General features: G+C 49.2%; 1 protein-coding gene across 2 annotated transcripts in view; it reads right to left on the reverse strand.

Annotated features, from left to right (window-relative positions):
- The window catches only part of AHNAK (AHNAK nucleoprotein), a 93784-nt gene that overhangs the window by 58196 nt on the left and 11433 nt on the right, over nt 1–24155 (reverse strand). Inside the window, exon 5 of one of the 2 annotated variants that reach the window (XM_065937492.1) lies at nt 5460–23620. The exons of the other annotated variant lie outside the window; for it this stretch is intronic. Within the exon in view, the coding sequence (XP_065793564.1) occupies nt 6314–23620 (17307 nt within the window). The 3' untranslated portion in view covers nt 5460–6313. Of the gene's footprint in view, nt 1–5459; nt 23621–24155 lie in introns of those variants that run through there. 2 annotated transcript variants of the gene reach the window in all.

A 24155-nucleotide genomic window follows, 5' to 3' on the forward strand; every position in this document is an offset into this window, starting at 1 on the left:
ACACCCGGCCATTCCAGAGGCTGGTAAACACTCTGGCATTCCCACCCCATGGCACGCATTCATGCACCGAATTCTTTGTCCTTGGGAGGACGGACAGAGAGCTGCTCTGTGCTGCGGAGCCCGGAGCCAGAACTCCAGTTTCCAAGCCCCAGCCGGAGAGCCCGCCAAGGCCGAGGCGTGCAGGCCACCAGCTCTTTCAAGTGTGCTTGCAAAATAAGCTTGCCCAAACTTGGACTTCTTTCTTGAAAACTTGGGTTTACTTGTTAATTCCAAAGGGGGAAAAAAGCACGGTACTGTTACAATGGAGAAACTCGGCAATCTCCTCCTTCATCAGGGGACCCGAGTCCTGAGGGTCCTAAGCGGTGACCTTACTCCACTTCTGTGCGCTCTGCCCCAGAAGGCAAAACCTGAACCAAAGCGTGAAGAAATGTCCTCAGACAAACCCACACTGGGGACGTTTCTGCAAAACAACTGGCCCCTTACACTTCGAAAATCAGTGTCCAAATGACAACAAGAAGAGGAGGAGGAATTCTTTCCAGGTCGAAGAAACTAAGGAGACCTTGGCAATTATATGTCACGTGGGATCACGGATGGTTGAGGCTTCAATGGGAAAATATTCATTGCTGGAAAGAAATTGTAATCATTGAGGCAACTGGCAAAATTTAAACATGGGCAATATGTCAGATAATAGTAGCAAGACTAAGTTTCCTAAATTTGGCTCTGATACCATTATGTAAGAGAATGTCCGTACAAGCTGAAGGGCTTAGGAGTCAAGGGTCATGGTGTTTGTAATTCACTTTCAAATGAGTCAGCAAATACAATGATAATTATAACATCTAAAGAGAGAGAGATTAAAACCAACAAGGTGAACCTGGGACATTAAGTGAAAGTTATATGGATATATTTGTGTGTGTGTGTGGCTGCACCATGGCATGTGGGATCTTTAGTTCCCCCAACCAGGAACTGAACCCATGCCCCCTGCAGTGGAAGCCTAGAATCTTAACCACTGGACGGCCAGGGAAGTCTCAGTTATATGGATATTCACTGTGTCATTCTTGCAATTTCTGTATAGGTTTAAAGTGAATAAATCCATTTTTTAAAAAAATCATTCACATGCTTAGCTGCACCTCTCACATCACAGCTGAAGCGTGATGCCAGAGAGCTAAGATGGGACTCAAGAAATGAGACACGTGCCAGCGACATGCAGAGTCTTGGGGGTGCAGTACTTTGGCTTTGGGACACTGGGAACACAGTAGTATTTCAACAGAGCTGTTGCTCAAAACATTGGAGACAATTTATGTGGGGAAACTGGTTGCACTACATTATAATCATGCCTTGCTTTTGACCCCAAACAGCCCTATCCACGTAATTAACCAGCCTTGCTTCGGTAAAGATCAGAGACTCTTGGAACTGACAAGGGCCTTAGAGAATATATGCCTTATCCACGTTACAAATAAGGAAACCGAGGCTCAAAGCGGGGGGCCTTCATTTCTTCAGGATCATGGAGAATCCCACTGACTCCCAGGTCCAGTGTTCTTTTCAGGATTCTGTCCTAGGAGCTCTGGAGTATCTTCCAGGCCCTTTGACTATTTGCAGCCCTCAAGAGAGGAAGATCTGTACTCCTCCAAGGAAACTGGAATTTTTTAAAGGTACAAGTGACGTTGAGAGCAGTTCTTAAAGAGAGAGGACAAGGCGAGGGTGGGATGTTTCGAGAGAACAGCATCAAAACATGTATATGATCTATGGTGAAACAGATCACCAGCCCAGGTTGGATGCATGAGACAAGTGCTCGGGCCTGGTGCACTGGGAAGACCCAGAGGGATCGGGTAGAGAGGGAGGTGGGAGGGGGGATCGGGATGGGGAATACATGTAAATCCATGGCTGATCCATGTCAATGTATGACAAAAACCACTACAATATTGCAAAGTAATTAGCCTCCAACTAATAAAAATAAATGAAAAAAAAAAATAAAAGTGAGATTACAACTTAAAAAAAAAAAAGAGAGAGAGGACTAAAACTTTCTTAACATCAAAATTTTCACACAAGTAAGTGCAGCATCCCCCAAGTATAACTGTGTGTGCTTAAAACAAAAATGGTCATAGTATTTTATGATCATATCTTAGACATATCCCACATAATTGTGGCTATTCAAAGAAATCTCAATATATAGAAAGTCAAACTCGCCCAACAGAAAAATGAAGATGAAGACACTGTCCTGGTTGTTCTCTATCTGGCCCTCCACCCTCAGATTCTTTCTCCCTGCGTCTCTGCCTTGCTCTGTGCCTCCAGGAGGCTGATCGCTCTACCTGTAACACCTGGGCTCATTTGCCCTCCAGCATGAGCAACCAGCAGGGGGAAAACTCAGGGTGTTTCTTCCTGCTTCTCAAGGCAGGCAGTTCTGGCAGATGCTGTGGTCCTGCATGGCTGGATTCCAGGAACACCATCTCTTCCCAGGCCCCTTCAGGTCCAGGGGTAACACCAGCCTCCTGCTGCCCCTGGGAGTCTCACACCCCTTGTTGGCTTCTTGGTCCTGGCCCACTACTGCATAAAGAGCCCCCATTAAAGTCTCTGTGGCTGAACTATCTTGAACTACATTTCCGGGAGGGACCCTGACCCATACAGAAGTGAGTTTGAGTGGCCGAAAAATATTTACTGCCTTTTGTGAGCACGGGATGCGTTTCAAAATAAGTGAACTTTCCAAGTGTCCCCTGAGCCACATCCACAGTCAGTCACACGGCCCAAAGCCGGGCGCACTGACAGGCTGCAGGCCCTGGGCTGTGACTCAGCCCTGGAGCTCCAACCAAGGACCCAGAGGAGCGCAGGCCCGCCGCTTCCAGCTCTCCCGAGGCCACTCCTTGGCCTCGAATGCCAGCACTGGGACTGCAGAGTGTTAAAACCTCCTGGATCTGGGCCCCGCAGGACTTTGGGGAATACCTCGGGCCATCCCCATCAGGGACTGAGAAAGGGCAGGGGTAATGGTGGGAAGGTGAGAAGAACAGGGTGAAGGGGGAACTCAGAGTGGTGAGGCAGGACAAGCCAAGAAAAGTCCACTGGGATGGGCCCCCCGCAAGCTTCTCCAGCCCCTGGCACCTCCTACATGCCCCCTCGTCTGTGGTCATGGTCACTGCAGAGGGGACGGATCCCATCCTGGGGCCACCACTGCCTCCACCCTGGGCCTGATGTGGGAGGAGGGTGGCTGAGAAGTTTCTCACCTTTGATTGGCCCATTGCCATGTTCGTCACCCATCTGACCCACCACCCCTGACTGTCCCAGCCAATGAGATCTCGCCCTGAAAGTCCAGGTCCCATCACCATCACCCATATCATCCCTGGTAGAAGCCTCACTTACAAGTGAGTATATTTCCAGTGTTCAGAGCAGACCAGTGTCCCACATCTATCACAGCATTAGGTCTGCGGAGGTCGGCAGAGGACTCTGAGACCAGGTGGCGCTGGGACAGCATCTAACCACGTAATGCTCAAAAACTACTTGTGGAAGGAATGGACAATAAGGGCCACCCTGGCCTACATCACCCCTTCCTCAAGTGAAAAAAAAATGTTTTTTTCTTTTTAATTGCTATATTATTGGACAGCCTGCTTAGTTCTACCTGGGAGATCTTTCCAGCATCCCAGTGAGCATCCCCCTGGCTGTGTACACAAGGGGACCCCACTGTCACCCACTTCACCTCCCTCCAAACACGAGGGCCACGTATCTCAGGCAGCATGCACATTCTGTCCCACCCCCACACCCGTGTCAGCTTGAGAATGGAGGAAGGACTGAGAATTGGGCTTTGAGCTGTGGTTGTAAGAAGCGCACTTGTGGGATGCCCAGACCCAGTGAGAAGACAAATGCCTGTAGGTGGGTGTGCACGCTCTATCTTTTCAGTGTCTGCAAGGGCTCACACCTGCCTCTCTAGGACTCCATGCCCACCCTCGTGCTCCCAATAAACAAGCACAGCTGTGACACAAAAGCCACATACTTAAAGGCGGTGCCCCTGCATTGCAAACAACCCAAATACCTGAACAGACACTGGTTCTGTGAATGCTATCCCTGTTTTAACAGGTGAGGAAATTCTTGCCCAGTTCACAAAAGCAGCTTTAAAAAAGCCATGGAGGGGAGGGATAAATTAGGAGTTTGAGATGGACAGATGTACACTGTAACATATAAAATAGATCACCAATAAGAACCTGAGGGATAATACTCAACATTTTGTAATAACCTATAAGGGAAAGAAATCTGAAGAATATATGTATATAACCATATCACTTTGCTATACACTTGAAAGTAACACAACATTGTTAATTGGCAATACTTAAATTAAAAAAATAAAAAATTTAAAAGTCACAGGTAATCAAGTGCTTCCCTTATTACCTATCCTTTCCAAAACCTAGACTCACCCTTGAGCTCCAAAAACACCCCCCCCACCCCCAAGGACACAGACTCTGCTGGCTGAGGTGTGAATGGGTGAAGCTGGTCAAGGCCCGTTTGCAATCCAAGTAAGGGCAAGTGGAGTTCACTCTGGGCAGGAGACCCCACTGTTCTGCACAGAGACCCACAAACTGGCTCTGGAGAGGGTGGGAGGGGTGGGGGCTGGCATCTCCATTCTGAGGGTGACCAGAGAAGAACAGAGCTTCCTTCCGCTGGCAGAAAGATGGCAACCCTGAGACATGGCCAGGGGGCTAAGCTTGGTTAGATCATTTTGGTCTAAGAAGGCACTGCCCTCTGCCCAGCAATGACAGATGTCAGGAACCAGTTTCTAGGAGGCTCCTCCACCCACCATGTATTGTCCACAGAACTAGAAATCAAAAGGGGCCTTTTAGATTTCCCTAGTGGTCCAGTGGTTAAGACTCCATGCTCCCAATGTAGGGAGCACAGATCTGATCCCTGGTCAGGGGACTAAGATCCCACAATGCTGCATGGCGTAACCAAAAAGAAAAGGAGGGGGGGAACTTTTGTCAGAAGATTTTTTTCATAAAGTTTAGCCCTCACATGGCCTAGAAGGAATCATGAGGATATATGACATGAGATCAACACCCTTATTTCAAATGAGAGAACACTGTGGCCCAGGATGGCAGGTAATGAGGCCAGTCAGCAAACCCACAGCCACATCAGGAACAGGGGGTGGGCCTATGACCCACAGCCAGATCCTTTTCTGTCACTCTAGCAGGGCTTTTTATCCATTCATGTCCGAATCACTTCTGTATGGTATATTCCTATCTGAGGATGCCAAATTGGCGGGCAGGTCCTGAGGTTTGGGCTGCCAACATGCCCAGCCTCTCTCAATTTCTCAGCAGTGGTGCAACCAGCCTCATTGTGAGAATCGAGAAGCAAAGAATCCCTCCCACTACCCACTAGTGCAAACCAGCAACGCCACAAAGTGGACCCAGTCTGACCTGTCAGGACTGGGCCTGCAGCCTCCCCAGGCCTCATCCTCCCAACACAGAATGCAAAGGCACAGGATATCCGGGTTAATAAACAGCTTTATTTGCCCTTGACAGCATCAATTTTCTTACATTCTCAATTAATTTGCCATTAAAGTGCTGGAAATTTTCTTAATCACAATAACATTTGTTAAAGGAGATCAGAACTAATATCAGGAACGTGGCGATCACGAAGAAAACATTTCTCTTACAACACAGAGAATGGAAGGCCCTCGTGTGGAGTGAGTGGGTGGCCTGATTTAGAAAGAGATTCTAATTCCCTCTCCCCCGTGAGCACCGAACAGGCTGGGACCGACCGCCACCCCTGGGGAAGCAAAAAGCAATGATACACAGTTCTAGAAACACCCACACGCACCGCCGGCCGGCTCCTCTCAGCCATCTTTGGGTGTTTGCTGTTTGAGTAGACCCAATTGTAGGAGAAATAAAGGTCTGGCCCCCCTCTACTGCCTTCTACCCCACCCCACCCTTACTAACAAAAGCCCCCAAAAGTCATTACAATGAAAAAAGTGGGTTTCCATGAGCCCAACACTAACAATGTTCAGTAAAAATGAAGATAATAAACACAAAAGCTGGCTTTAGTAAACAGGAGCTCTCAGCATTCAATGCAAAAAAAGAAAAAAAACAAAACAAAAAAACTGAAATCTGAAGGCAAATACTGCTGATTTTGCACGTGGGCTGGACGAAGAACTTGGAATCTATCTGTAAAGCTCCTGGAGGAGCCAAAAGGCAGCTGGCTTTTCAGCACTTGCCCCTGGCAGAGACCAGATCTTTGCATCGTTGCTGAGGCTATTGGCGTGTTTCTCTTTGGAGTTTATATACAAACACACCCAAGGCTGATGGAGTTCTATACAGATATGTACACACACAGAGGCCGGCTACTCTTTCTTTGTGGAAACTGTCAGCTCCACCTCGGGAAGCTGGATGCCAACCTTAGTCCCACTGTCATTGCTAGAAGATGACGACAGTCGGGACTTCTTAGAGGACGAGGACACTCCACTCCCCTGTAACTTGCCTGCCTCATCATCGCTCCCGGTCACCTCATAATGACCTTTGCTCTTTGACCCCAATCCACCAAAGGTACCAAATTTCAGCTTGCCGTGTTTCCCTTTGACTTTCCCGCCTTCCAGCGCCACCTCCCCGCCCTCAAACTCCAAAGTCCCCGTGGGGGTGGTAGGGGCAGAGTGCTCCCTTTCATCACTGAAGGAATTTGAGCGGTGGCTTGGCTTCTTGCTTTTGAATAAGGAGAATTTGCCTTTAGGTGAAGACGTGTCGACCTCGGCCTCGCCTTCCAGGGAACCCAAGCTGGCCTTGGAGCTCTTCAGGTCACCTTTGGACCCCGAAACAGACGCTTCTGGTGAGCCGGTGATGCCAGCTTTCCCTTTAGGTTTGGAGAAGGTGAACTTGGGCATCTTGATTTTGGACTTTTTAAGTTTTACGTCGGATTCTTCCCACTCGCCCTCTCCGGCACCAGACTGGACACTGGCCTCTGCTTTAGGGAAGTTAATATCCACTCCCACTTCTCTGCCCACCAGCTCCCGGCCAGAGAAGGTGAACTTGGGGATCTTCATCTTGGGGAATGTTACTTTTCCAGATCCGCTTTCCAAGTGACCTTGAGGCCCAGACACGCTCAGTCCAGGACCCTGAAGTCCAACCTGGCCTCCTTTGACACCTCCTTCTACCTTTGGTCCTGAGAAATGAAGTCCTCCAGCAAACTTAGGTGCATCCAGGTTGAGAGCAGAGGAGACCTGGGGTCCTTTCCACTCCCCGCTGGAACCTTTGACACTCATGTGCCCTTCGCCCAGGCTGATATCTGGGGCACTGACACCTCCTGAAACATCCACGCCTCCTTTGATTTTCGGGCCCTTCAAGCTGACACCAAAATCTGACTCAGGAGATGCCACGTTCAATGAAGGCCCTTTCACGCCAATGTCAGGAGCAGCTCCACGGAAACCTATCCCTGAACCTTTCAGGTCACCTTTGATTTCAGGACCAGAAATCTGCCCGGTTGGGAGTTTCACGTTCACACCTGGCAGCACCACATCACATCCAGATGACTTCACTCCAGGCGTTTGGAGGTTTCCTTCCAAGCCTTGAACACTGATGCCCGGAAGACCAACCATGGGGCCTTTCATCTCACCACTGGCCCCAAGGCTGCCTTTTATTTTTGGTCCTTCCAAGTTCAAGTCCACATCTGGCACTGAGATTTGAGGGCCAGAGATCTGAGGCCCTTTCAGGTTCAGGCCTCCGAGGTTCACGTCCATGCCAGGCCCCTTGAGTTCTCCAGTCACCTGTGGCCCCTTGACGTTGATGTCCACGTCAGACTCTGGAGTGGAGATGCCAAACTGGGGCAGCTTCATCTTGGGAAGTTTAATACCACCCTCAGGTGCCTCCAAGCTTAGATCAGGAGCACCTACTGATACCGAGGGGCACTTGATGTCACCAGAGACAGCCAGGTCGCCCTGCAGGCTTGGTCCTTTCAGGGTCACATCCGGCACACCAATGTCAAGCGCTGCTGTAGCATCGATTCCAGGCACCTTCACACCATCACCTTCTACCTTCACCTTTCCACCGACACCTCTGAGGTCAAGCCCGGGGGCATGCACCTTCATGCTAGGAACAGATACATCCAAATCTCCCTTCAAACTTGGTCCTTTCAAGTTCAGGTCAAGGTCAGGTCCAGAGATTTTTGGCATAGAGAGGTTCACTGATGGCAAGTCTACTTTTGGCCCCTTGAGAGACACATCAGGCCCTTCAAGCTTGACATCTGCTGTGCTCAAGCTGCCTTCAAGAGAGGGCAGCTGGACCTCAGCTCCCCCACCATCCACTTTCACACCAGGGACGCCGATCTTGGGCATCGAAAACTTAGGGAACTTAATTTTTGATTCTGGACCTTGCAGATCTACATCTGGTCCTTCTAGCCCCACACTGGGGACATCACCCTTTATCTTTGGTCCTTTCAAGCTAACATTCACATCAGGGATGGATACTTGAGGGGCAGAAATGCCGAATGATGGTGCTTTGACTTTAGCATCTGGGCCTTCAATGTTGATGTCAGGTGCGTCCAGGTTTGCCTGCACCCTGGGGCCTTTCAAGTCGCCCTCTATCTTTGGCCCTGAGACATCGACACCTGGCGCCTTGATCTTGGGAGCCTTCAGCTTGATGTCAGGACCTTCCACATTAATCCCCGGTGAAGAAATATCCAGATCAGGTGCCTGGATTTCACCCCCCATTTTGGGGCTAGGGAGAGATGCCTCAGCTTTAAATTTAGATGATTTAATGTCAAATTCTACATCTGGGAAGTACATTTTCCCAAACATAGGTTTCTTGGTCTTGGGAGATTTCACATCAACTTTCAGTGAGGCATCCGGCCCCGCAACATTGACATCTATGTCAGGAGACTTGAGACTGGCATCAATTTCACCCCCAGGAGCATTCAAATCAAATCCTTGCTTCTTGGCCTTCATTTTAGGTCCACTCATGTGAATTTTTGGCATTTTAAACTTACTTTTCTTGCCCTTGCCACCAACACTAATTTCAGAAGCTTCAACGTTCAGCTCTGCCTCAGGAACTGTCACATCAAGTGTAGGTGACTTGAAGTCAGCTTTAGGGCTTTTTGCCCCAAACCCAAACTTGGGTTTCTTAAATTTGGGAATTTTTACATCTGGCCCTTCAATGTTAACATCTGGGCTCTCCACGTGTACATCTAAGCTTGGAGCTTCTAAATCAACTTTGGGTCCCTTGAGGTCCAGTTCACCACCTTCTAATTTGGGACCAGAAATTCCAATTTTGGGTGTCTTGAGATGCAAATCAATGTCAGGAGCAGTTACTTTAGGAGCAGATACATCTAGTGATGGCATCTTCAAACGTGGGCCACTGAGTTTGGCATCAGGGCCTTCAACATCCAGACCTGGACCTTTAAGGTCTACTTCTGGGCCTCTGAAAGTCCCTTCAATTTTAGGAACAGACATATCAAAATCACCCTTGCCTAAGGATCCTTTCAAATCCAGGTCGACATCAGGCATGGAGATCTTGGGAGTTTTGATGTTTATCTCTGGCATTTTGAACTTGGGGCCCTTCAGTTTTGCATCTGGACCTTCAATGTTCACATCTGGAACATCAATGTCCACCTTGGGTCCTGAGACATCTATGTCAGCTTTGGGCAGGTTCACATCCACTTCTGGGCCCTCTCCTTTGAAGCCAGGCATGCTGAACTTGGGCATTTTTACCTTGGGCATCTTTAGGTGCCAGTCTGGGCCATGAACATCCACATCTGGAACATCAATGTCCACTTTGGGGCCCTTGATGTCAACTTCAGGGCCCTTGAGGTCACCTTCCACCTTAGGCAGAGAAATGTCCACATCTCCCTTTACTTTGGGTCCTTTCAGATTTAAGTCAATGTCAGGCATGGAGATCTTGGGAGCTTTGATGTTCATCTCTGGCATCTTGAATTTGGGACCCTTCAGTTTTGCATCTGGACCTTCAATGTTCACATCTGGAATATCAATGTCCACCTTGGGTCCAGAGACATCAATGTCGGCCTTGGGCAGGTTCACATCCACTTCTGGGCCCTCTCCTTTGAAGCCAGGCATGCTGAACTTGGGCATTTTCACTTTGGGCATCTTCAGGTGCCAGTCTGGGCCATGAACGTCCACATCTGGGACATCAATGTCCACTTTCGGGCCTTTGATGTCAACTTCAGGGCCCTTGAGGTCACCTTCAACTTTGGGCAGAGAAACGTCCACGTCACCCTTTACCTTGGGGCCCTTCAGATTCAGGTCAACTTCAGGCATGGAGATCTTGGGTGCCTTGAGGTGCAGGTCAGGCATTTTAAACTTGGGACCCTTCAGTTTTCCTTCTGGACCATGAATGTCGATGTCGGGAGTATCTATGTCCAGCGTAGGGCCTTTAACATCTACTTTTGGGCCTTTCAGATCTCCTTCCAATTTAGGGATGGAAGTATCCAAATCTCCTTTTATCTTAGGTCCTTTCAAGTTCAAATCAATGTCACTCATGGAGATTTGTGGGGTTTTGAAGTGGACATCAGGCATCTTAAATTTGGGTCCTTTGAGCTTCCCTTCAGGGCCTTCAATGTCCACCTCTGGCCCTTTCAGATCACCTTCTACCTTAGGCAGTGAAAGGTCCACATCACCCTTTACCTTTGGCCCTTTCAGATTTAAGTCAAAGTCAGGCATGGAGATCTTCGGGGCTTTAATGTTCATCTCTGGCATCTTAAATTTATGCCCCTTCAGTTTTCCTTCTGGGCCTTCAATACTAACATCAGGAGCATCAATATCCAGTTTGGGGCCTTTGATGTCCACCTCAGGGGCCTTGAGATCACCCTCAACTTTGGGCAGAGAGATATCAACATCACCCTTCATTTTGGGGCCCTTCAGATTGAAGTCAAGGTCAGGCATGGAGATCTTGGGAGCTTTGATGTTCATCTCTGGCATTTTGAACTTGGGACCCTTCAGTTTTGCATCTGGACCTTCAATGTTCACATCTGGAATATCAATGTCCACCTTGGGTCCTGAGACATCTATGTCAGCTTTGGGCAGGTTCACATCCACTTCTGGGCCCTCTCCTTTGAAGCCAGGCATGCTGAACTTGGGCATTTTTACCTTGGGCATCTTTAGGTGCCAGTCTGGGCCATGAACATCCACATCTGGAACATCAATGTCCACTTTGGGGCCCTTGATGTCAACTTCAGGGCCCTTGAGGTCACCTTCCACCTTAGGCAGAGAAATGTCCACATCTCCCTTTACTTTGGGTCCTTTCAGATTTAAGTCAATGTCAGGCATGGAGATCTTGGGAGCTTTGATGTTCATCTCTGGCATCTTGAATTTGGGACCCTTCAGTTTTGCATCTGGACCTTCAATGTTCACATCTGGAACATCAATGTCCACCTTGGGTCCAGAGACATCTATGTCAGCCTTGGGCAGGTTCACGTCCACTTCTGGGCCCTCTCCTTTGAAGCCAGGCATGCTGAACTTGGGCATTTTCACTTTGGGCATCTTCGGGTGCCAGTCTGGGCCGTGAACATCCACATCTGGGACATCAATGTCCACTTTCGGGCCTTTGATGTCAACTTCAGGGCCCTTGAGGTCACCTTCAACTTTGGGCAGAGAAACGTCCACGTCACCCTTTACCTTGGGGCCCTTCAGATTGAGGTCAACCTCAGGCATGGAGATCTTGGGTGCCTTGAGGTGCAGGTCAGGCATTTTAAACTTGGGACCCTTCAGCTTTCCTTCTGGACCATGAATGTCGATGTCGGGAGTGTCTATGTCCACTTTGGGACCTGATATGTCAATGTCAGCTTTAGGCAGGTTGACATCCACTTCCGGGCCCTCTCCTTTGAAGCCAGGCATGCTAATCTTGGGCATTTTTATCTTGGGCATCTTCAGGTGCCAGTCTGGGCCATGAACATCCACATCTGGAGCATCAATGTTCACCTTGGGGCCTTTGATGTCAACTTCAGGGGCCTTTAGATCACCTTCCACCTTAGGCAGGGAAACATCCACATCTCCTTTCACCTTAGGGCCTTTTAGGTGTAAATCGAAGTCAGGCATGGAGATCTTGGGGGCTTTGATGTTCATCTCTGGCATCTTGAATTTAGGACCTTTCAACTTTCCTTCTGGTCCTTCAAGGTTAACATCAGGGCCTTCGATGTCCACTTTGGGTGCTGACACATCAATGTCAGCCTTGGGCAGGTTCACATCCACCTCAGGGCCCTCTCCTTTGAAGCCAGGCATGCTGATCTTGGGCATTTTTATCTTGGGCATCTTTAGGTGCCAGTCTGGGCCTTGAACGTCCACATCTGGAGCATCAATGTCCACTTTGGGGCCTTTGATGTCAACTTCAGGGCCCTTGAGGTCACCTTCCACCTTAGGCAGAGAAATATCCAGATCCCCCTTTACTTTGGGTCCTTTCAGGTTTAAGTCAATATCAGGCATGGAGATCTTGGGAGCCTTTAAGTGCATCTCTGGCATCTTGAATTTGGGTCCCTTCAATTTCCCCTCTGAACCTTCAATGTTAATATCAGGAGTTTCAATATCTACTTTTGGGCCCTTGATGTCCACCTCAGGACCCTTGAGGTCACCTTCTACTTTTGGCAAAGATACATCCACATCACCCTTCAGTTTGGGGCCCTTCAGATTAAAGTCAATGTCAGGCATGGAGATCTTGGGAGCTTTGATGTTCATCTCTGGCATCTTGAATTTGGGACCCTTCAGTTTTGCATCTGGACCTTCAATATTCACATCTGGAACATCAATGTCCACCTTGGGTCCTGAGACATCTATGTCGGCCTTGGGCAGGTTCACATCCACTTCTGGGCCCTCTCCTTTGAAGCCAGGCATGCTGAACTTGGGCATTTTCACTTTGGGCATCTTCAGGTGCCAGTCTGGGCCGTGAACGTCCACATCTGGAACATCAATGTCCACTTTTGGGCCTTTGATATCAACTTCAGGGCCCTTGAGGTCACCTTCAACTTTGGGCAGAGAAACATCCACATCACCTTTCACCGTGGGGCCCTTCAAGTTTAAATCAACATCAGGCATGGAGATCTTGGGAGCTTTGATATTTATGTCAGGCATCTTGAATTTGGGGCCTTTTAAGCCTCCATCTAGACCTTCCACATTGACTTCTGGGCCCTCAATGTCCATTTTGGGACCCTCTATGTTGATATCTCCTTTCGGCAGATCCACAGACATATCTGGTCCTTCTGCTTTTAACCCAGGCACACTGAACTTGGGCATTTTCATCTTGGGCATTTTCAAATTCCAGTCTGGACCATGAACATCCACATCAGGTGCATCCAGGTGAATTTCTGGTGCCTTAATATCCACTTTGGGTCCTTTAAGATCACCTTCTAAATTAGGACCTGCAACATCTAAGTCTCCTTTGACTTTAGGACCTTTCAGATTTAACTCCACATCAGGCATAGACACTTTAGGAGATGAAATACTTAGGAAAGGCATTTTGAACTTGGGTCCTTTCACTTTTCCTTGGACCTCAACATCAGGAGCATTAATGTCAACTTTTGGACCTGTTACATCAAGATCTGGCTTTTTGACCTTGACATCTACCTCAGGTGTCTGAACTTTGGAGCCCGAAAAATTAAATTTGGGAAGCTTAAAACGTGATTTCTTTGACTTGCCTTCAATATTGATCTTAGGACCAGAAATGTCCACTTCTGGGCCCTTTACATCCAACTTGGGAGCTTTAATGTCACCTTCCAATTTGGGCCCAGAAACATCAACATCTCCCTTAAGTTTTGAGCCCTTCAAATTCAGGTCAATTTCTGGCATGGAGATCTTGGGCATGTTTACATGCATGTCAGGCATCTTCAGCTTTGGACCTTTTAATTTGCCTTCTGGGCCATGAATGTCACTATCAGGTGCATCTACATCTATCTTCGGCCCTTTGATGTCAAGAGAAGGCCCTTTCAAATCACCTTCTACATTTGGAAGTGCAACATCCACCTCTCCTTTCACTTTAGGGCCTTTAAGATTAAGGTCCAGATCTGGCATGGAGATCTTAGGAGCTTTGATATTCATTTCTGGCATCTTGAACTTGGGTCCCTTCAGTTTCGCATCTGGACCTTCAATGTTCACATCTGGAACATCAATGTCCACCTTGGGCCCAGAGACATCTATATCAGCCTTGGGCAAGTTCACATCCACTTCTGGGCCCTCTCCTTTAAAGCCAGGCATGCTCATCTTGGGCATTTTTATCTTGGGCATCTTCAGGTGCCAGTCAGGGCCATGAACATCCACATCTGGGACATCAATGTCCACCTTGGGGCCTTTAATATCCACTTCAGGAACTTTAATCTCACCTTCCACTTTTGGTAAAGACACATCCACATCTCCCTTCACTTTGGGGCCCTTCAGGTTAAGATCAATGTCAGGCATGGAAATCTTGGGGGCTTTGATGTTCATCTCTGGCATCTTGAACTTAGGACCCTTGAGCTTCCCTTCAGGACCTTCAAGACTCACATCTGGGCATTCAATGTCCACCTTGGGTCCTGAGATGTCAATGTCAGCTTTAGGCAGGTTGACATCCACTTCTGGACCCTCTCCTTTGAAGCCAGGCATGCTGAACTTGGGCATTTTCATCTTGGGCATCTTCAGGTGCCAGTCTGGGCCATGAACATCCACATCTGGGACAGCAACATCCACTTTGGGGCCTTTGATGTCAACTTCAGGGGCCTTTAGGTCACCTTCCACCTTAGGCACAGAAACATCCACATCTCCTTTCACCTTGGGACCTTTCAGGTGTAAATCAAAGTCAGGCATGGAGATCTTGGGGGCTTTGATGTTCATCTCTGGCATCTTGAACTTAGGACCTTTCAACTTTCCTTCTGGTCCTTCAAGGTTAACATCAGGGCCTTCAATGTCCACCTTGGGTGCTGACACATCAATGTCAGCCTTGGGAAGGTTCACATCCACTTCTGGGCCCTCTCCTTTGAAGCCAGGCATGCTGAACTTAGGCAGTTTCATCTTGGGCATCTTCAGGTGCCAGTCAGAGCCTTGAACATCCACATCAGGAACATCAATGTCTACTTTGGGGCCTTTCAGGTCAATTTCAGGTCCTTTAAAATCTCCTTCTACCTTGGGGCATGTGGCATCCACATCTCCTTTTATCTTTGGACCGGTCAGATTAAAATCAATATCTGGCATGGATATCTTTGGAGTTTTAAAATGCATTTCAGGCATTTTAAACTTTGAGCTTTTCCACTTTCCTTCTGGTCCTTCCAGATGAACATCAGGGCCTTCAATGTCCACTTTGGGTCCCAAGACATCAATGTCGGCCTTGGGCAAGTTCACATCTACTTCCGGGCCCTCTCCTTTGAAGCCAGGCATGCTGAACTTGGGCATTTTCATCTTGGGCATCTTCAGGTGCCAGTCTGGGCCATGAACGTCCACATCTGGGACATCAATGTCCACTTTGGGGCCTTTGATGCCAACATCAGGAGCCTTTAGGTCACCTTCTACTTTAGGCAGAGAAACATCCACATCTCCTTTCACCTTAGGGCCTTTCAGGTGTAAATCAAAGTCAGGCATGGAGATCGTGGGGGCTTTGATGTTCATCTCTGGCATCTTGAACTTAGGACCCTTGAGCTTCCCTTCAGGACCCTCAAGGCTCACGTCAGGGCCTTCAATATCCACCTTGGGTCCTGCGATATCAATGTCAGCCTTAGGAAGGTTCACATCCACTTCTGGGCCCTCTCCTTTGAAGCCAGGCATGCTGAACTTAGGCATTTTCATCTTGGGCATCTTCAGGTGCCAGTCAGGGCCTTGAACGTCCACATCTGGGACATCAATGTCCACTTTCGGGCCTTTGATGTCAACTTCAGGGGCCTTTAGGTCACCTTCCACCTTAGGCAGGGAAACATCCACATCTCCTTTCACCTTAGGGCCTTTCAGGTGTAAATCAAAGTCAGGCATGGAGATCTTGGGGGCTTTGATGTTCATCTCTGGCATCTTGAACTTAGGACCTTTCAACTTTCCTTCTGGTCCTTCAAGGTTAACATCAGGGCCTTCAATGTCCATCTTGGGTCCAGAGATGTCAATATCAGCCTTAGCCAAGTTCACATCCACCTCAGGGCCCTCTCCTTTGAAGCCAGGCATGCTGAACTTGGGCATTTTCATCTTGGGCATCTTCAGGTGCCAGTCAGGGCCTTGAACATCCACATCTGGGACATCAACGTCCACTTTGGGGCCTTTGATGTCCACATCTGGCACTTTCATTTCACCTTCTATCTTGGGCATAGACACATCCACATCCCCTTTGACTTTAGGGCCTTTCAAGTTTAAGTCCACATCAGGCATGGAGATCTTGGGGGCCTTGAAGTGCATCTCCGGCATCTTGAACTTAGGACCCTTGAGCTTTCCTTCTGGCCCCTCAAGACTCACATCTGGAGCTTCAATGTCCACCTTTGGCCCAGAGACATCAATATCAGCCTTAGGCAGGTTCACGTCCATATCTGGGCCCTGGCCTTTGAAACCTGGCATGCTGAATTTAGGCATTTTCATCTTGGGCATCTTCAGGTGCCAGTCAGGGCCTTGAACATCCACATCTGGGACATCAACGTCCACTTTGGGGCCTTTGATGTCCACATCTGGCACTTTCATTTCACCTTCTATCTTGGGCACAGACACATCCACATCCCCTTTGACTTTGGGGCCTTTCAAGTTTAAGTCCACATCAGGCATGGAGATCTTGGGAGCCTTGAAGTGCATCTCAGGCATCTTGAACTTAGGACCCTTGAGCTTTCCTTCTGGCCCCTCAAGACTCACATCTGGGGCTTCAATGTCCACCTTGGGTCCTGAAATGTCAATATCAGCTTTAGGCAGATTCACATCCACCTCAGGGCCCTCTCCTTTGAAGCCAGGCATGCTGAACTTGGGCATTTTCATCTTGGGCATCTTCAGGTGCCAGTCAGGGCCTTGAACATCCACATCTGGGACATCAATGTCCACTTTGGGGCCTTTGATGTCCACATCTGGCACTTTCATTTCACCTTCTATCTTGGGCACAGACACATCCACATCCCCTTTGACTTTGGGGCCTTTCAAGTTTAAGTCCACATCAGGCATGGAGATCTTGGGGGCCTTGAAGTGCATCTCAGGCATCTTGAACTTAGGACCCTTGAGCTTTCCTTCTGGCCCCTCAAGACTCACATCTGGGGCTTCAATGTCCACCTTTGGTCCAGAGACATCAATGTCAGCCTTGGGCAGGTTCACGTCCACTTCCGGGCCCTGGCCTTTGAAGCCTGGCATGCTGAATTTAGGCATTTTCATCTTGGGCATCTTCAGGTGCCAGTCTGGGCCCTGCACATCCACATCTGGAACATCGATGTCCACTTTGGGGCCTTTGATGTCCACATCTGGCACTTTCATTTCACCTTCTATCTTGGGCACAGACACATCCACATCCCCTTTGACTTTGGGGCCTTTCAAATTTAAGTCCACATCAGGCATGGAGATCTTGGGGGCTTTGAAATGCATCTCAGGCATTTTAAACTTAGGGCCTTTCAACTTTGCATCAGGACACTCCAGATCAACATCAGGCACCTCCACATCCACACTGGGGCCTTTTAAATCTCCTTCCAATTTTGGCACAGATACATCCACATCCCCTTTGACTTTGGGGCCTTTCAAGTGTAAGTCCACATCAGGCATGGAGATCTTGGGGGCCTTGAAGTGCATCTCAGGCATCTTAAACTTAGGGCCTTTCAACTTTGCTTCAGGACACTCCAGATCAACATCAGGCACTTCCACATCCACACTGGGACCTTTGATGTCAACTTGTGGACCTTTGAGATCACCTTCTAGTTCTGGCACAGAAACATCCATCTCTCCTTTCAGTTTGGGTCCCTTCAAATTCAAGTCCACATCTGGCATGGAGATCTTGGGAGCTTTGATATTCAACTTAGGCATCTTAAATTTAGAGCCTTTCAATTTTCCTTCTGGCCCCTCAAGACTCACATCTGGGGCTTCAATGTCCACTTTGGGTCCAGAGATGTCAATATCAGCTTTAGGCAGGTTCACATCCACCTCAGGGCCCTCTCCTTTGAAGCCAGGCATGCTGAACTTGGGCATTTTCACCTTGGGCATCTTCAGGTGCCAGTCAGGGCCTTGAATGTCCACATCTGGGACATCAACATCCACTTTGGGGCCTTTGATGTCCACATCTGGCACTTTCATTTCACCTTCTATCTTGGGCACAGACACATCCACATCCCCTTTGACTTTGGGGCCTTTCAAGTTTAAGTCCACATCAGGCATGGAGATCTTGGGAGCCTTGAAGTGCATCTCGGGCATCTTAAACTTGGGCCCCTTAAGCTTTCCTTCTGGACATTCAATATCTATATCACCAACATCCACGTCCATTTTCGGGGCTTTCACTTCAATTCCAGGACCTTTCAAGTCTCCTTCCACTTTAGGAAGAGAAACATCTACGTCAGATTTAAGTTTAGGGGTTTTCAGATTAAGTCCAACATCAGGCATAGAGATTTTGTGCGTCTGTATGTGCATGCTTGGCATCTTGAATTTGGGACCCTTTAGTTTCCCCTCCGGACCTTCAATATTTACATCTGGGGCATCAATGTCCACCTTGGGTCCGGAGATGTCAATGTCAGCCTTGGGCAAGTTCACATCCACTTCCGGGCCCTCTCCTTTGAAGCCAGGCATGCTGAACTTAGGCATTTTCACCTTGGGCATCTTCAGGTGCCAGTCTGGACCATGAACTCCTGCATCTGGTGCATTAATGTCCACTTTTGGACCTTTGATGTCAACATCAGGGGCTTTAATCTCTCCTTCTACTTTTGGAACTGTAATGTCATAATCTCCTTTCACCTTAGGGCCTTTCAAATGCAAACTAACATCTGGCATGGATATCTTCTGAGGCTTTATATTCATTTCTGGCAATTTAAATTTAGGACCTTTTATTTTTGCATTGGGACCTTCAATGTTCACATCTGGAACTTCAACATCCACCTTCGGTCCTGAGACATCTATGTCACCCTTAGGCAGATTCACATCCACTTCTGGGCCCTCTCCTTTGAAGCCAGGCATGCTGAACTTGGGCATTTTCATCTTGGGCATCTTCAGGTGCCAGTCAGGGCCTTGAACATCCACATCTGGGGTATCAACGTCCACTTTGGGGCCTTTGATGTCCACATCTGGCCCTTTCAGATCCGCTTCAACTTTGGGCAAAGAAACATCCACATCCCCTTTCACCTTGGGGCCCTTGAGGTTTAAATCAATGTCAGGCATGGAGATCTTTGGAGTTTTGAAGTGCATCTCAGGCATCTTGAACTTAGGACCCTTGAGCTTTCCTTCTGGCCCCTCAAGACTCACATCTGGGGCTTCAATGTCCACCTGGGGTCCAGAGATGTCAATGTCAGCCTTGGCCAAGTTCACATCCACCTCAGGGCCCTCTCCTTTGAAACCTGGCATGCTGAACTTGGGCATTTTCATCTTGGGCATCTTCAGGTGCCAGTCAGGGCCTTGAACGTCCACATCTGGGACATCAACGTCCACTTTGGGGCCTTTGATGTCCACATCTGGCACTTTCATTTCACCTTCTATCTTGGGCACAGACACATCCACATCCCCTTTGACTTTGGGGCCTTTCAAGTTTAAGTCCACATCAGGCATGGAGATCTTGGGGGCCTTGAAGTGCATCTCGGGCATCTTGAACTTAGGACCCTTGAGCTTTCCTTCTGGCCCCTCAAGACTCACATCTGGGGCTTCAATGTCCACCTTGGGTCCTGAAATGTCAATATCAGCTTTAGGCAGATTCACATCCACCTCAGGGCCCTCTCCTTTGAAGCCAGGCATGCTGAACTTGGGCATTTTCATCTTGGGCATCTTCAGGTGCCAGTCAGGGCCTTGAACATCCACATCTGGGACATCAACGTCCACTTTGGGGCCTTTGATGTCCACATCTGGCACTTTCATTTCACCTTCTATCTTGGGCACAGACACATCCACATCCCCTTTGACTTTGGGGCCTTTCAAGTTTAAGTCCACATCAGGCATGGAGATCTTGGGGGCCTTGAAGTGCATCTCAGGCATCTTGAACTTAGGACCCTTGAGCTTTCCTTCTGGCCCCTCAAGACTCACATCTGGGGCTTCAATGTCCACCTTGGGTCCTGAAATGTCAATATCAGCTTTAGGCAGATTCACATCCACCTCAGGGCCCTCTCCTTTGAAGCCTGGCACACTGAACTTGGGCATTTTCATCTTGGGCATTTTCAGGTGCCAGTCTGGGCCTTGAACGTCCACATCTGGGACATCAATGTCCACTTTGGGGCCTTTAGTGTCCACATCTGGCACTTTCATTTCACCTTCTATCTTGGGCACAGACACATCCACATCCCCTTTGACTTTGGGGCCTTTCAAGTTTAAGTCCACATCAGGCATGGAGATCTTGGGGGCCTTGATGTGCATTTCAGGCATCTTAAACTTAGGACCCTTGATTTCTCCTTCAGGCCCCTCAAGGCTCACATCTGGAGCTTCACTGTCCACCTTTGGCCCAGAGACATCAATGTCAGCCTTGGGCAGGTTCACGTCCACTTCTGGGCCCTGGCCTTTGAAGCTGGGCATGCTGAATTTAGGCATTTTCATCTTGGGCATCTTCAGACTCCAGTCTGCACCCTGAACTTCCACATCTGGTGCTTTAACATCTAATTTGGGGCCTTTGATGTCCACCTCTGGAGCTTTCATCTCACCTTCTATTTTTGGTGCAGATACATCGAGACTGCCTTTCATTTTGGGTCCTTTAAGATCCATGTCAACATCTGGCAGGGTCATCTTAGGAGCTCTGAAGTGCATCTCAGGCATCTTAAACTTGGGGCCTTTCAACTTTCCTTCTGGCCCTTCAAGGCTCAGATCTGGAGCACTAATATCTACCTTTGGTGCAGAAATGTCGAGATCCGCCTTGGGCAGATTCACATCCAATTCTGGGCCCTCTCCTTTAAGGCTGGGCATGGTGAATTTGGGCATCTTCATCTTTGGCATCTTCAGGTTCCAGTCGGGACCGTGAACTTCAACATCTGGTGCACTGAGGTCTACTTTGGGCCCCTTTAGGTCCCCTTCCAGCTTTGGCACTGTAACATCATATTCTCCCTTCACCTTGGGACCTTTCATATGCAAATCTACATCAGGCATGGAGATCTTAGGGGCCTTGATGTTCATCTCTGGCATCTTAAACTTGGGACCCTTTAGCTTTCCTTCAGGTCCTTCAATACTCACATCTGGACCTTCAACATCCACCTTGGGTCCAGCAATGTTAATGTCAGTCTTGGGCAGGTTCACATCCACTTCTGGGCCTTCTCCTTTGAAGCCAGGCATGCTGAACTTGGGCATTTTCACCTTGGGCATCTTCAGGTGCCAGTCTGGGCCATGAACATCCACATCTGGAGCATCAATGTCCACTTTGGCACTCTTAAGTTCAACATCAGGAACTTTAATCTCACCTTCAACCTTTGGCACTGTGACATCATATTCTCCTTTTACACTAGGGCCTTTCAAGTGTAAGTCCACATCTGGTATGGAAATCTTTGGTGCTTTGATATTCATCTCAGGCATCTTAAACTTGGGTCCTTTCAATTTCCCCTCTGGTCCCTCAATACTCACATCTGGAGCACTGACATCTACCTTCGGCCCAGAAATGTCCACATCAGGCTTAGGCAGGTTTACATTGACTTCAGGGCCCTCTGCCTTGAACCCTGGAACAGTGAACTTGGGCATTTTCATCTTGGGCATCTTCAGGTGCCAGTCTGGGCCCTGGATATCCACATCTGGGACATCGATGTCCACTTTGGGGCCTTTCAGCTCTCCTTCAAGTTTTGGCACTGTTACATCATACTCTCCTTTTACTTTTGGGCCTTTCACATGCAAATCCACATCAGGCATGGACAGCTTTGGTGTCTTGACACTCACTTCAGGCAGCTGAACATCAGGGCCTTTAAGGTTGCCTGCCAGGCCCCCAATATTGACATTTGGGGCATCCACATTGACCTTGGGCCCTGAAATACTGACATCACCTTTGGGGAGACTCACATCTACATCTGGCCCTTCCCCTTTGACTCCTGGAGTGCTGAACTTGGGCATTTTCATCTTGGGCATTTTCAGATTCCAGTCCGGACCATGAACTTCCACATCTGGGGCACTCACATCCACTTTGGGGCCTTTGACATCAACTTCAGGGACATTGACTTTCCCCTCTACTTTTGGAAGCGTAACATCAACACCCCCTTTCACTTTTGGTGCAGCCACATTCAAGTCTACGTCTGCCATAGAGATCTTGCAGGTTCCTGCTTTCCCAGAAGGACCACTGAGTTTGGGGCCAGTAATGGTTCCCTCTAGGTTGGGGGTCTCTATGTCCACTTTGGCACCTTTAACTGCCACTTGAGGGCCTTTAACATCACCTTGCACCCCAGGAGCAGAAACCTTAATGTCTCCTTTCAGTTTCGAGGACCCAAGGCTCAGATCCACATCCTGCATGGAGATTTTAGGTTTCTGAATAATCATTTCAGGAGCCTTGATTTTAGGACCCTTCAACTTCCCTTCCAGACCCCCAGAAGCAACCTCAGGCAGGTTGACATTCCCAGAGACCCCAGGAAGCATCACTTCACCTGTGGGCAGTGTCACATCAATGCCAGGCCTGTCTCCCTTAGAACCTGATACAGAGAACTGGGGGGCCTTCACCTTGGGCACATTCACTTTGCCCCCAGGCCCATGAATGTCAATGTCAGGAGCTTGAACTTCTACCCTGGAGCCAGAGATGCTGCCCTCAATTTGGGGCACAGAGATGCCCACCCCTAAACTCCCCTGTGGCTTGGCACCTTTCAGGCCTAGGCCACCCTCAAGGGATGGCCCAGTGATCTGGGGGCCCTTCAACTTCCCCTCGAGCCCCTCAATATTGGCAGAGGGAGCACTAACTTCGAGCTGAGGGGTCTGGATGCTTCCACCAATAGTCAAGCCTGGTTTGCCACCTTTGTGCCCCACAGAGAGTTCAGGGGGGGAAACGCTCAACCCTGCCTCGGGGGCCTGGCCCTCAGGCCCTATTGAGACACCAAATTTTGGCACCTTCATGGTGGGAAATTTAATTTTCCCGTCAAGAGATGGGCCCTGCCCCTCTACTGCCCCGCCCCCAAGAGAGGATGAAACATCCACCCCTGGGACCTGGATCCCTCCTTTGCTACCCAAGTCCAAGCCCTTTGCATTGACACTGACACCCGGGCTTCCCACCTTTACCCCAGGCACGGTGACCTGGACCTTCGAGTGGCCAGCCCCTGGCAACTCTGGGCCCGCAGCGGAAATGGACCCTGCTCGGATGTCCACGGTGGAGCCTGTGGTGGGAGACCCAGCCCCTGAGCCCGAGGGCAGCCTGATCACTGTCTTCCCAGGCTGGGTCTCCACATCCACAGTGGAGATTTCGGTCAATTCGTGCCGTGGGATCTTGATCTTGAACTCTGGGCTGCTGATGTCAATGTCCTTGGCGCCTTCGCGGCTTGTCACATCCACAGTGTAGGCCGTGACCCTCCTGGTCACCGTGATGGTACGGCTCTGGGTCTCCCCAGCGTCCCCTTCCACTCCGTCCTCTGACTTCAGCCGAGGCTTGATCTTTGTGGTGTAGATGCGCTGGTACTCCTCGTCATCCCCGCTCTGCAGAAACACATGCCCCGTACAGGTTGCAGCAGAGTCTGCGTGAGTGACAGACGCCCGGCCACAGCCCAGCCGACAACACGGTCTCCTGCTCCCCAAAGAAGCCAGGACCGTTAGGGAGGCCCACGGAGCCTTCTGGGACCCAGCATGAGGGGCTAAAGAGAGGGGCTGACAGCCACATCACAGGAAGAAAACAAATCATTTGGGGAAACTCTGGCAAGCAAAAGCCCTGGGGAAGACTGGGGGCGGTAGACTCCGGGACACTGGGGCCTGGGAGAAGGATTCACAACCGATTCTAGATCCCAGTCAGCCCATCACGTTTCTCAGGCGCCTCCCGGCAACTAGCTCTGTGCTGACTTACTTCAGTTCTCAGCTCTCAACTGCCTGGCCTTGTTGGTTTAATCCGGAGGGGAGTCCTCTCAGGGACCCTTCGGACAGCATCAGCGGAGCCCGGTTGTGCTGGGCTTAACACTTCCACTTTGAGGGACTCATTATTTGTTAAATAAACAAGCCAGCGGAAGGAGCAGAGAAACGT

This window comes from Muntiacus reevesi, chromosome 5 (assembly GCF_963930625.1).
Source record: "Muntiacus reevesi chromosome 5, mMunRee1.1, whole genome shotgun sequence".
Classification (NCBI taxonomy): domain Eukaryota; kingdom Metazoa; phylum Chordata; class Mammalia; order Artiodactyla; family Cervidae; genus Muntiacus; species Muntiacus reevesi.